The sequence below is a fragment of the Triticum aestivum genome, chromosome 4B (assembly GCF_018294505.1).
Source record: "Triticum aestivum cultivar Chinese Spring chromosome 4B, IWGSC CS RefSeq v2.1, whole genome shotgun sequence".
In the NCBI taxonomy this organism is placed as follows: Eukaryota; Viridiplantae; Streptophyta; class Magnoliopsida; order Poales; family Poaceae; genus Triticum; species Triticum aestivum.
In genome coordinates this window covers 640,645,432-640,659,408 of record NC_057804.1, presented here as the reverse complement: position 1 = coordinate 640,659,408, position 13,977 = coordinate 640,645,432, and the positions used below count along the sequence as shown (strand labels likewise).

At 47.4% G+C, this 13,977-nt stretch overlaps 1 protein-coding gene across 1 annotated transcript; it reads right to left on the bottom strand.

The window, feature by feature from the left end:
• Positions 1–10,984: 10,984 nt before the first annotated feature.
• Positions 10,985–13,025, bottom strand: LOC778394 (uncharacterized). The gene is made up of 2 exons (XM_044515833.1): positions 12,605–13,025; positions 10,985–12,291 (listed from the first exon to the last, which is right to left on the bottom strand). Exons 1-2 carry the CDS (start codon positions 12,988–12,990, stop codon positions 11,199–11,201), a joined length of 1,479 nt encoding a protein of 492 aa, XP_044371768.1. The 5' UTR covers positions 12,991–13,025; the 3' UTR covers positions 10,985–11,198.
• Between the last annotated feature and the right edge of the window lie 952 nt (positions 13,026–13,977).

Here is a 13,977-nt window from a genome sequence, read left to right as displayed (position 1 = left end):
CAAAATTCCCCCTTTTTACTTATGGCTCGCTGGAGGGCTGATTCCTCTGAGGAGACAGTGCGGCCGGGGCTCTTCCCGGCACAGGACCTTCCGGTGCAGATTTCTTTTCCCGCTTTGAGGCCTTGGCCTCCGGGTCTTCGGAAGCGGTCCTCTTCTCCCCCTGGAAGGAGGGAGTATCGATTCCCCCCTTACTGAAAGCCTCCTTGGCAGAGGTGGTAGTTTCCCTGTGCCCCCCTTCGCTCTCCTCCGAAGGTGCGACCTCCAACATTTTGATTAACACGGGATACGTCGTGGTCTCAGGGAGGGGGGCCGAACACCGTATTAGTTTTGCTTGCGCTATCCACTCCTGTCCAAGGGATAGCTGGTTAAGAGGCAAACCCATGATAAATAAATGGACAATGTGTCCGGACACAGGGCTACTTACTTGAGTATCCGGGCGATTGCAGCTTAGGCCAGCATCCTCGGTCAAGTCCGGACGCATCTCTTGCGATCCTAAGAACAGTTTGTACATCTCCACGGGTGTCAAACCCATGAAGTGTTGGAGAGCCCATGGCCCCTCCGGATTAAATTCCCACAGGCGGAGGGGGCGACGTTTGTAGGGCAGAAGGCGCCGAATCAGCATAACCTGTGCCACTACGACCAGGTTGATCTCCCTTTCCTGGAGGCCTCGAATCCGGCCCTACAACAGGGGTACGTCTTTGGACGACCCCCAGTCAAGCCCCTTGTTGACCCATGACATCAGCCGTTGTGGAGGGCCCGAGCGAAAGACGGGCGGTGGCCTCTGCCTGCTGCCCCTGGGAGCGGTGATATAGAACCACTCCTGTTGCCACCAGCCGAGCTCCTCCTGAAAAGAGCCCTCGGGCCATGGAGCATCGGCCCTATTGCTTATAACCGCCCCGCCGCACTCTGCCTGACGCCCCTCGATCATCTTCGGCTCCACGTTGAAGGTTTTGAGCCACAAGCCGAAGTGAGGGGTGGTGCGGAGGAAGGCTTCGCAGACGACAATGAATGATGAGATGTGGAGGATGGACTCCGGAGCTAAGTCATGGAATTCTAGCCCATAGTAAAACATGAGCCCCCTCACGAAGGGATCCGTCGGGAAGCCTAAACCCCGACGGAGGTGAGACACGAACATGACGCTCTCGCCGGGCTCGGGAGTAGGAATAACTTGCCCTCAGGCAGGCAACCTATGCGAAATCTCATAGGTTAAGTACATGGCGTCTCTCAGCTTTAGCACGTCATCTTCCATGATGGAGGAGGGCATCCACCGGCCTCATAGGTCGGAGCCGGACATTGTCGAAGGTCGAAAGTACCCGAATCTGGAGCCCTGGGTGTTGGAACTCGGGGCGAGGGGCGGATTCGATTGAGGATTGAAGAAAAAAGAATGGGCCTTGGTCTCATTATAAAGAAGGAGAATACCAAGAGCCGTCCCCGTGACCGTTTGGAACCCGCCTTCGATGGAGGAGGCGTGGCAACGGGCACGGTTGGGTTACCCACGTCCGTATTGATGTGAATCCCGGAATAAGGGGAACACGATCTCTGCTTCGACAAGACGTGCCAAGGAAACCGCTTCGCTAAACACGCTGAGGTGGTACAATAAAAACAATTCGAGTAAAGGCTTGGTAGTGGTGTGACGTCACGCCACCAAATACGTCAGCAGATTGAACTTGTGTAAATATTATTCTCTCTATGGTGGTATGTGGAATTTATTTTGCAGAGCCGGACACTATCCTGGTGTTCACAATCTTCTATAAATTATTCGGAGAAGGAACCCGCCTTGCAATGCCGAAGACAACATGCGCGCTGGACTCATCATCATTGAAGCCTGGTTCAGGGGCTACTGAGGGAGTCCTGGACTAGGGGGTGTCCGGATAGCCGAACTATCATCATCGGCCGGACTCCAAGACTATGAAGATACAAGATTGAAGACTTTGTCCTGTGTCCGGATGGGACTTTCCTTGGCGTGGAAGGCAAGCTTGGCGATACGGATATGTAGATCTCCTACAATTGTAACCGACTCTGTGTAACCCTAGCCCTCTCCGGTGTCTATATAAACCGGATGGCATTAGTCCGTAGGACGAACAACAATCATACCATAGGCTAGCTTCTAGGGTTTAGCCTCCTTGATCTCGTGGTAGATCTACTCTTGTAATACCCACATCATCAATATCAATCAAGCAGGAGATAGGGTTTTACCTCCATCAAGAGGGCCCGAACCTGGGTAAAACATCGTGTCCCTTGTCTCCTGTTACCATCCGCCTAGACGCACAGTTCGGGACCCCCTACCCGAGATCCGCCGGTTTTGACACCAACAGGGGGGCCCAGGGGGGCGCACCAGCCCACTAGGGGCTGGTTCCCCTCCCACTTCAGCCCACGGGGCCCTCCGGGATAGGTCACCCCACCCGGTGGACCCCCGGGACCCTTCCGGTGGTCCCGGTACAATACCGGCTGACCCCGAAACTTTCCCGATGGCCAAAACAACACTTCCTATATATAAGTCTTTACCTCCGGACCATTCCGGAACTCCTCGTGACGTCCGGGATCTCATCCGGGACTCCGAACAACATTCGGTTTGCTGCATACTCATATTCATACAACCCTAGCGTCACCGAACCTTAAGTGTGTAGACCCTACGGGTTCGGGAGACATGCAGACATGACCGAGACGGCTCTCCGGTCAATAACCAACAGCGAGATCTAGATACCCATGTTGGCTCCCTCATACTCCTCGATGATCTCATCAGATGAACCACGATGTCGAGGATTCAAGCAACCCCGTATACTATTCCCTTTGTTAGATGATATGTTACTTGCCCGAGATTCGATCGTCGGTATCCCAATACCTCGTTCAATCTTGTTGCCGGCAAGTCACTTTACTCGTACCGTAATGCATGATCCCGTGACCAGACACTTGGTCACTTTGAGCTCATTATGATGATGCACTACCGAGTGGGCCCAGTGATACCTCTCCGTAATACGGAGTGACAAATCCCAGTCTCGATCCGTGTCAACCCAACAGACACTTTCGGAGATACCTGTAGTGCACCTTTATAGTCACCCAGTTTCGTTGTGACGTTTGGTACACCCAAAGCACTCCTACGGTATCCGGGAGTTACACGATCTCATGGTCTTAAGGAAAAGATACTTGACATTGGAAAAGCTCTAGCAAAACGAACTACACGATCTTGTGCTATGCTTAGGATTGGGTCTTGTCCATCACATCATTCTCCTAATGATGTGATCCCGTTATCAACGACATCCAATGTCCATAGTCAGGAAACCATGACTATCTGTTGATCAACGAGCTAGTCAACTAGAGGCTCACTAGGGACATGTTGTGGTCTAATTATTCACACGTGTATTACGATTTCCGGATAATACAATTATAGCATGAATAAAAGACAACTATCATGAACAAAGAAATATAATAATAATCCTTTTATTATTGCCTCTAGGGCATATTTCCAACAGTCTCCCACTTGCACTAGAGTCAATAATCTAGTTACATTGTGATGAATCGAACACCCATAGAGTTCTGGTGTTGATCATGTTTTGCTCGCGGAAGAGGTTTAGTCAACGGATCTGCGACATTCAGATCCGTATGTACTTTGCTAATATCTATGTCTCCGTCTTGAAAATTTTCACGGATGGAGTTGAAACGACGCTTGATGTGCCTGGTCTTCTTGTGAAACCTGGGCTCCTTGGCAAGGGCAATAGCTCCAGTGTTGTCATAGAAGAGAGTGATCGGCCCCGACGCATTGGGTATGACTCCTAGGTCGGTGATGAACTCTTTCATCCATATTGCTTCATGCGCTGCCTCCGAGGCTGCCATGTACTCCGCTTCACATGTAGATCCCGCCACGACGCTCTGCTTGCAACTGCACCAGCTTACTGCTCCACGATTCAACATATACACGTATCCGGTTTGTGACTTAGAGTCATCCAGATCTGTGTCGAAGCTAGCATCGACGTAACCCTTTACGACGAGCTCTTCGTCATCTCCATAAACGAGAAACATGTCCTTTGTCCTTTTCAGGTACTTCAGGATATTCTTGACCGCTGTCCAGTGTTCCTTGCCGGGATTACTTTGGTACCTTCCTACCAAACTTACGGCAAGGTTTACATCTGGTCTGGTACACAGCATGTCATACATAATAGATCCTATGGCTGAGGCATAGGGGATGACACTCATCTCTTCTTTATCTTTTGCCCTGGTCGGGCATTGAGCCGAGCTCAATCTCACACCTTGCAATACAGGCAATAACCCTTTCTTGGACTGATCCATTTTGAACTTCTTCAAAATCTTATCAAGGTATGTGCTTTGTGAAAGACCTATGAGGTATCCTATGAAGCGAATGTTCATAGGCTTCTCCATAAGTCTGCATAAACGCAGGCTTCTCCATAAGTCTGCATAAACCCAAACGCTTTGATCATCTCATCAAAGCGAATGTTCCAACTCCGAGATGCTTGCACCAGCCCATAAATGGATCGCTGGAGCTTGCATACTTTGTTAGCATTCTTAGGATCGACAAAACCTTTCGGCTGCATCATATACAGCTCTTCCTTAAGATAACCGTTAAGGAATGCCGTTTTGACGTCCATCTGCCATATCTCATAATCATAGTATGCGGCAATTGCTAACATGATTCGGACGGACTTAAGCTTCGCTACGGGAGAGAAAGTCTCATCGTAGTAGACCCCTTGAACTTGTTGATAACCCTTAGCGACAAGTCGAGCTTTATAGATGGTGACATTACCATCCACGTCCGTCTTCTTCTTAAAGATCCATTTGTTTTCTATCGCTCGCCGATCATCGGGCAAGTCAGTCAAAGTCCATACTTTGTTTTCATACATGGATTCTATCTCGGATTGCAAGGCTTCTAGCCATTTGTTGGAATCTGGGCCCGCCATCGCTTCTTCATAGTTCGAAGGTTCACCGTTGTCTAACAACATGATTTCCAGGACAGGGTTGCCATACCACTCTGGTGTGGAACGTGTCCTCGTGGACCTACGAAGTTCAGTAGCAACTTGATCCGAAGTACCTTGATCATCATCATTAATTTCCTCTCCAGTCGGTGTAGGCACCACAGGAACATTTTCCTGAGCTGCACTACTTTCCGGTTCAAGAGGTAGTACTTCATCGAGTTCTACTTTCCTCCCACTTACTTCTTTCGAGAGAAACTCCTTTTCCAGAAAGGATCCGTTCTTGGCAACAAAGATCTTGCCTTCGGATCTAAGGTAGAAGGTATACCCAATGGTTTCCTTGGGGTATCCTATGAAGACACATTTTTCCGACTTGGGTTCGAACTTTTCAGGTTGAAGTTTCTTGACATAAGCATCGCATCCCCAAACTTTTAGAAACGACAACTTAGGTTTCTTCCCAAACCATAATTCATACGGTATCGTCTCAACGGATTTAGACGGTGCCCTATTTAAAGTGAATGTAGCTGTCTCTAGAGCGTATCCCCAAAATGATAGCGGTAAATCGGTAAGAGACATCATAGATCGCACCATATCCAATAGAGTGCGATTACGATGTTCGGACAAACCGTTACGCTGAGGTGTTCCAGGCGGCGTGAGTTGTGAAACGATTCCACATTTTCTTAAGTGTGTACCAAATTCGTGACTTAAATATTCTCCTCCACGATCCGATCGTAAGAATTTTATCTTTCGGTCACGTTGATTCTCTACTTCATTCTAAAATTCCTTGAACTTTTCAAAGGTCTCAGACTTGTGTTTCATCAAGTAGACATACCCATATCTACTTAAGTCATCAGTGAGAGTGAGAACATAATGATATCCTCCGCGAGCCTCAACGCTCATTGGACCACACACATCAGTATGTATGATTCCCAATAAGTTGGTTGCTCGCTCCATTGTTCCGGAGAACGAAGTCTTGGTCATTTTGCCCATAAGGCATGGTTCGCATGTGTCAAATGATTCATAATCGAGAGACTCTAAAAGTCCATCAGCATGGAGCTTCTTCATGCGCTTGACACCAATGTGACCAAGGCGGCAGTGCCACAAGTATGTGGGACTATCGTTATCAACTTTACATCTTTTGGTATTCACACTATGAATATGTGTAACATTACGTTCGAGATTCATTAAGAATAATCCTTTGACCATCGGGGAATGACCATCAAACATATCTCTCATATAAATAGAACAACCATTATTCTCGGATTTAAATGAGTAGCCATCTCGTATTAAACGAGATCCAGATACAATGTTCATGCTCAAACTTGGCACTAAATAACAATTATTGAGGTTCATAACTAATCCCGTAGGTAAATGTAGAGGTAGCGTGCCGACGGCGATCACATCGACCTTGGAACCATTCCCGACGCGCATCGTCACCTCGTCCTTCGTCAGTCTCCGCTTATTCCGTAGCTCCTGCTGTGAGTTACAAATATGAGCAACGACACCGGTATCAAATACCCAGGAGTTACTACGAGTACTGGTAAGGTACACATGAATTACATGTATATCACATATACCTTTAGTGTTGCCGGCCTTCTTGTCCGCTAAGTATTTGGGTCAGTTCCGCTTCCAGTGACCCTTCCCTTTGCAATAAAAGCACTCAGTCTCAGGCTTGGGTCCATTCTTTGACTTCTTCCCGGCAACTGGCTTACCGGGCGCGGCAACATCGTTGCCGTCCTTCTTGAAGTTCTTCTTACCCTTGCCCTTCTTGAACTTAGTGGTCTTATTGACCATCAACACTTGATGTTCTTTCTTGATTTCAACCTCTGCTGACTTCAGCATTGAAAATACTTCAGGAATGGTCTTTACCATCCCCTGCATATTGTAGTTCATCACAAAGCTCTTGTAGCTCGGTGGGAGCGACTGAAGGATTCTGTCAATGACCGCCTCGTCCGGGAGGTTGATCTCCAGCTGGGACAGGCGGTTGTGCAACCCAGACATTTTGAGTATGTGCTCACTGACAGAACTGTTTCCCTCCATCTTACAACTATAGAACTTGTCGGAGACTTCATATCTCTCGACCCGGGCATGAGCTTGAAAAACCATTTTCAGCTCCTCGAACATCTCATATGCTCCGTGTTGCTCAAAACGCTTTTGGAGCCCCGGTTCTAAGCTGTAAAGCAAGCCGCACTGAATGAGGCAGTAATCATCAGCACGTGACTGCCAAGCGTTCATAACGTCTTGGTTCTCTGGGATGGGTGCTTCACCTAGCGGTCCTTCTAGGACATATGCTTTCTTTGCTGCTATGAGGATAATCCTCAGGTTCCGGACCCAGTCCGAATAGTTGCTGCCATCATCTTTCAGCTTGGTTTTCTCTAGGAACACGTTGAAGTTCATGTTGACATGAGCGTTGGCCATTTGATCTACAAGACATATTTTGCAAAGATTTTAGACTAAGTTCATGATAATTAAGTTCATCTAATCAAATTATTTAATGAACTCCCACTCAGATTTGACATCCCTCTAGTCATCTAAGTGTTACACGATCCGAGTCGACTAGGCCGTGTCCGATCATCACGTGAGACGGACTAGTCATCATCGGTGAACATCTCCTTGTTGATCGTATCTTCCATACGACTCATGTTCGACCTTTCGGTCTCTTGTGTTCCGAGGCCATGTCTGTACATGCTAGGCTCGTCAAGTTAACCCTAAGTGTTTATGCATGTGTAAAACTGTCTTACACCCGTTGTATGTGAATGTAAGGATCTATCACACCCGATCATCACGTGGTGCTTCGAAACGACGAACTTTAGCAATGGTGCACAGTTAGGGGGAACACTTTCTTGAAATTATTATAAGGGATCATCTTATTTTCTACCGCCGTTCTAAGTAAACAAGATGCATAAAGCATAATAAACATCACATGCAATTATATAAAGTAGTGACATGATATGGCCAATATCATATAGCTCCTTCGATCTCCATCTTCGGGGCTCCATGATCATCTTCGTCACCAGCATGATACCATGATCTCCATCATCATGATCTCCATCATCATGCCTCCATGAAGTTGCTCGCTAACTATTACTTCTACTACTATAACTAACGGTTTAGCAATAAAGTAAAGTAATTACATGGCGTTAAATCATTGACACGCAGGTCATACAATAATTAAGACAACTCCTATGGCTCCTGCCGGTTGTCATACTCATCGACATGCAAGTCGTGATTCCTATTACAAGAACATGATCTCATACATCACAATATATCATTCATCATTCATCACAATTTCTGGCCATATCACATCACATGACAATTGCTGCAAAAACAAGTTAGACGTCCTCTAATTGTTGTTGCATCTTTTACGTGGCTGCAATTGGGTTCTAGCAAGAACATTTTCTTACCTACGAATAACCACACCGTGATTTTGTCAACTTCTATTTACCCTTCATAAGGACCCTTTTCATCGAATCCGCTCCAACTAAAGTAGGAGAGACAGACACCCGCTAGCCACCTTATGCAACTAGTGCATGTCAGTCGGTGGAACCTGTCTCACGTAAGCATACGTGTAAGGTAGGTCCAGGGCGCTTCATCCCACAATACCGCTGAAGCAAGAAAAGACTAGTAGTGGCAAGCAAGTTGACAAGATCTACGCCCACAACAGATTTGTGTTCTACTCGTGCAATAGAGAACTACGCATAAACCTAGCTCATGACGCCACTGTTGGGGAACGTTGTAGAAAATAAAATTTTTCCTACGGTTTCACCAAGATCCATCTATGAGTTCATCTAAGCAACGAGTGATAGGAGAGAGATGCATCTACATACCACTTGTAGATCGCGTGCGAAAGCGTTCAAAAGAACGGGGTTGAGGTAGTCGTTCTCGTTGTGATCCTATCACCCGAGATCCTAGCGCCGAACAGACGGCACCTCCACGTTCAACACACGTACGGTCAGCGTGACGTCTCCTCCGTCTTGATCCAACAAGGGGGAAGGAGAGGTTGATGAAGATCCAGCAGCACGACGGCGTGGTGGTGGATGGAGCAGAACTCCGGCAGGGCTTCACCAAGCTATTGCGGGAGGAGGAAGAGGTGTAGCAGGGGGAGGGAGGAGCCAAGACACAGGGTGCGGCTGCCCTTCCTCCCCCTCCTTTATATAGGCCCCCAGGGGGGCGCGGCCCTGGGAGATCCAATCTCCCAAGGGGGGCGGCGGCCAGGGGGGTTGGAGTGCCCCCCAAGGCAAGTGGGGCGCGCCCCCCACCTAGGGTTTCCAACCCGAGGCGCAGGGGGGCCCAGGGGGGGCGCACCAGCCCACTAGGGGCTGGTTTCCCTCCCACTTCAGCCCAGGGGGCCCTCCGGGATAGGTGGCCCCACCGGGTGGACCCCCGGGACCCTTCCGGTGGTCCCGGTACAATACTGGGTGACCCCGAAACTTTCCCGATGGCCGAAACAGCACTTCCTATATATAATTCTTTACCTCCGTACCATTCCGGAACTCCTCGTGACGTCCGGGATCTCATCCGGTACTCCGAACAACATTCAGTTTGCTGCATACTCATATTCATACAACCCTAGCATCACCGAACCTTAAGTGTGTAGACCCTATGGGTTCGGGAGACATGCAGACATGACCGAGACGGCTCTCCGGTCAATAACCAACAACGGGATCTGGATACCCATGTTGGCACCCACATACTCCTCGATGATCTCATCGGATGAACCACGATGTCGAGGATTCAAGCAACCCCGTATACTATTCCCTTTGTCAGACGATATGTTACTTGCCCGAGATTCGATCGTCGGTATCCCAATACCTCGTTCAATCTCGTTGCCGGCAAGTCACTTTACTCGTACCGTAATGCATGATCCCGTGACCAGACACTTGGTCACTTTGAGCTCATTATGATGATGCACTACCGAGTGGGCCCAGTGATACCTCTCCATAATACGGAGTGACAAATCCCAGTCTCGATCCGTGTCAACCCAACAGACACTTTCGGAGATACCTGTAGTGCACCTTTATAGGCACCTAGTTACGTTGTGACGTTTGGTACACCCAAAGCACTCCTACGGTATCCGGGAGTTACACGATCTCGTGGTCTTAAGGAAAAGATTCTTGACATGGGAAAAGCTCTAGCAAAACGAACTACACGATCTTGTGCTATGCTTAGGATTGGGTCTTGTCCATCACATCATTCTCCTAATGATGTGTTCCCGTTATCAACGACATCCAATGTCCATAGTCAGGAAACCATGACTATCTGTTGATCAACGAGCTAGTCAACTAGAGGCTCACTAGGGACATGTTGTGGTCTAATTATTCACACGTGTATTACGATTTCCGGATAATACAATTATAGCATGAATAAAAGACAACTATCATGAACAAAAAAATATAATAATAATCCTTTTATTATTGCCTCTAGGGCATATTTCCAACAAACACATGCACCTCAAGAGAAGGCCAAATTTCAGTCGATCAACAACCAGAACAAATCTCCCGCCAACAGCAGCTAAAGCCAGTCACATGTTCTGGTGATTACAACAACAACAACAGCAACAACAAGAGCAACAGCAACAACAACAACAACAACAACAACAAAAAAAATCCTTTAGTCCCAAACAAGTTGTAATGTTCTGGTGAGCTGGCCATGTATCTTGTTAGACAGAATATAACTACATGAAACTACTAATCAAGTATAGCCATATGAGCTTGCCATGTATCTTGTTAGATAGGAAATAATTTCACAATTAAATTTTTTTGTTATAATTTACTGGCATATCCTTATAGAGATTAATGGTACTTCTGGAAATCACATTAGTGCACTCATAACTCCTGCAAAGACAAGTTTCTCTCTGCTTGGGTTGGTTACAACTTTCCATCCCTAGGGATACTCCTACATCGTGGTGGTGATTCAAGACAAAATTCGAGGGCGTCTATATTTACAAAATTGTTTAGATGAGTGGATGGAGGCCTATTTGGCCATATCCTCATCCAAAACGTGTATACGTAACCGTATCAACAGCTGCTAGAGATGCTCTAAATTAGAATAACTACGCCAAAGAAAGCAAAACGGAGGGGGCACAATATTCTGTCAATCATCACATAGAAAAGTATACAGTGGGTAAAGGGAAACATATAAGAGCACACAACCCACAAAGTAAAAAATAAAATAAAAATTACAATACACCATCGAATCACCGCACAGAAAAGCCGGGCCACTCCCAGGCTGGGATGGCTTTATTTAATACTGCTAACTAATGCATGCATCTTCACATCAGATGGGCTCTTGTGTGGCTTCAAATTGGAAATTATAGTTGTTCATACCAGTGAACAGGCCATCGTCCATCTTGTAGGTAACAACCTCTCCTGTGGTCAGAATGTCCCTCTGAGTGTAGGAGAACGGGACGTCAATAGAACCCTGAGTCGCAGCCGCTCTGATTGTCACCTTGGTCATCGGAGGCACCACAGCCTGGTAGGAGGCCTCTTGTGATGTCGTTGTCTGAATGGATGACCCCCACTCGTACTCTGAGTTGAATTCAGTGGATACCTCAACCTTCCCTTCTGCTATGACCGGGATCCCGGCTCTTAACTTGGCCGTGACACCGATCTTGAGGCTAACAGTCGAGCTCCAGGTCTTGGCCTGCGTCTCCTCGTATTTCAGGGTCAGGGTCTTGGCATGTGTTTCGTTGGTGTCATTGGTTGAAGTCATGCTGGGAAAGGTAAGAGGCTTCTCACCGTAGATCCTAGCTTCGAAGAGCTTGAACTCCACGCCATAGACCTCTCGCGAAAGTACGGCTTCTTCCACCCGTAACCTTGCTTCAAGGGTGATGGTATCGACGGCGGCGTTAAGGCAGCTTGTCTTCTTGTCGGCAGTTAGCCTCTTGCAGTACCTGGAGTTTCCTAGGTTCTGGAGACCGATGTAGTCGGGCAACATGACCACCCTGAAGAGCGTGTCACGGTCTCTGCTACTGGTGTCGGCCGAGTCAGCCCAGATCCAGTTGGGGCTGAGCCTCCAAAACCTATTGAAGTGGTTAGATTTTATGCGCACGTTCCCATTAGCATAGTTGGGGAAAATAGTGTTGACCACAGTTGAATCTGCAATATCAGATGATGAGAATTCCAGGTAATTGCGTTTCTGGATGATCCTTGCCCGGAGGTACATGTCATTGTCGCCTTTAAAAGCAACATATTTAGGTAGTACCAATTGCTTCGACAGATCAATGGCGGAGAAGTCATGAAGAGATTTAACTTGATCAACTGCTTTTTCATGCCCTCCGGTTCCCAGAAACAGGTAGGCTTCTTCAGTTGTCCCCTTTTCCTTGGTCATATCAGATTCAGAGCTTGTTGTCTGCTGAGGACGGAAGAACCTGCATGCATGCGTTTCCAGCCTATTAGAATGAGGACTACTAAGCAGCTATCGGTGTTGATCTTTTTTCTTTTTCTTTTTCCTCCAAGACATTACTCGCTCTGTCCCATTATATAAGAGCGTTTTTGTTAGTACTGTCAAAACCGATCTTATATTATGAGACGAAAGGTAGTAATTATTAATTGATTCTGCGTGGAGGCTTTGTCCAATACAATTTTAACAAAAAAATATACTGTTCCAGACAGAGTGAGTAGTAGACATAGAATGATTGGTAAATTAACGTGTAGACAGAAGAGAGATGGTACTGTACGTACCTGATGGATAGATTATTGTCCGTGTCCGCGAGAGGGATGGGCTCAAAAAGCGTGCATGACGGCTTGGACAGGTCGTCCTCCGGTTCATTGACGATGCCAATGATCCAGTGGCCGCTGCCTTCACCGACATGTTTGGCCACCCAGTACTTGTTGTTGTGGCAGCACCTGACGTGCAGGAGCCCGTCGTGCTCCTTGGATGGCTCCAGGTAGAATCTAGTGTACGGGCTTGCAAGGACATCGACGTCGTCGGCGCCGTGGCTCAGCTCCTCGAAGAACTTGCCTCCGCCGGCGCTCTCCTCGCTCCCTGCTTGCACGCTACCTAGGTACTTGCGGGTATGCTTTGATCGGAAAGCAACGCATTTCGGCGAGCCCGTCACTGGAAACATCCTTTCGACTGCGTGTGTGTGTGTGTGTGTCTTGTGTGTGTTTGTGTGACTATTTGCGTTGTGCATAGTAGCCATATATACTGCTGCGGTGCTGCCGCTCAACGTATACAGGCTCCATTCACAGCTAACGAAACCGAGCAACACACGTGCGAGAAAACGAGAACCTCGTGCTTTCCAGTACAGGTTCTATGCAGTACAGGTTCTATGAATCCACGAGACCAACCTCATCCTTCCAGATCTCACCTAATAATTTATTTTCTTGGTCACGGACCATTTGGCAGAAATTATTGCCATTCACGCGAGCAGTTTCCTCGTTTTCTGCATGCTCCACGAAAAATATCTCACTTAGCCGATCCAATCTCTCATACTGGAGTAGTATAGTATGAGTTCCAAAGTAATTTGGAGCGGCGAGCCAAGAGCAAATGACAGCGCATGGAGCAAGTCGACACACCGGCCGTATTTTTGATTCCTTGCGGTCGTTGGTCCTCTACAGGCCCATCCTCATGGGTTGCGCGTCCTCTCTCCGCTCTCACTACAAACACGTTGCATGCATGGCTTTCATAGGTGCTTGGAGAGTTTTCGCATGAAGAGGAAACTTGATCGGGATCATAGGTGGTTCATTTTATTTATTTTTTGAGAAAAGGAATATATTAATATCGCGAAGATATTAATTACACCGGACATTTGTACCAACAAAATGTCCAAAGACATCAAGGATACACACAGCCAAAAAACTAAATAAAAAGCACAGAATAAAAAGTGCACCACGATGATCAACCACTAGCAACAACAACACTCTAACCACCACCGAAGACAACACCCGGCAAACAAAAAAGTTCTCCGAAAGCAACGCCTCCAAAAAGGAAACAATGCACAAGCGTTGTCCGATCGAAGATCTTGAGTTTTCGCCCTGGAGAAAGTCCGAGTTCACCCAAAAATAATGCCTTCAACAAGGTCATTACCAGGTACAATCAATGCAGATTGGAC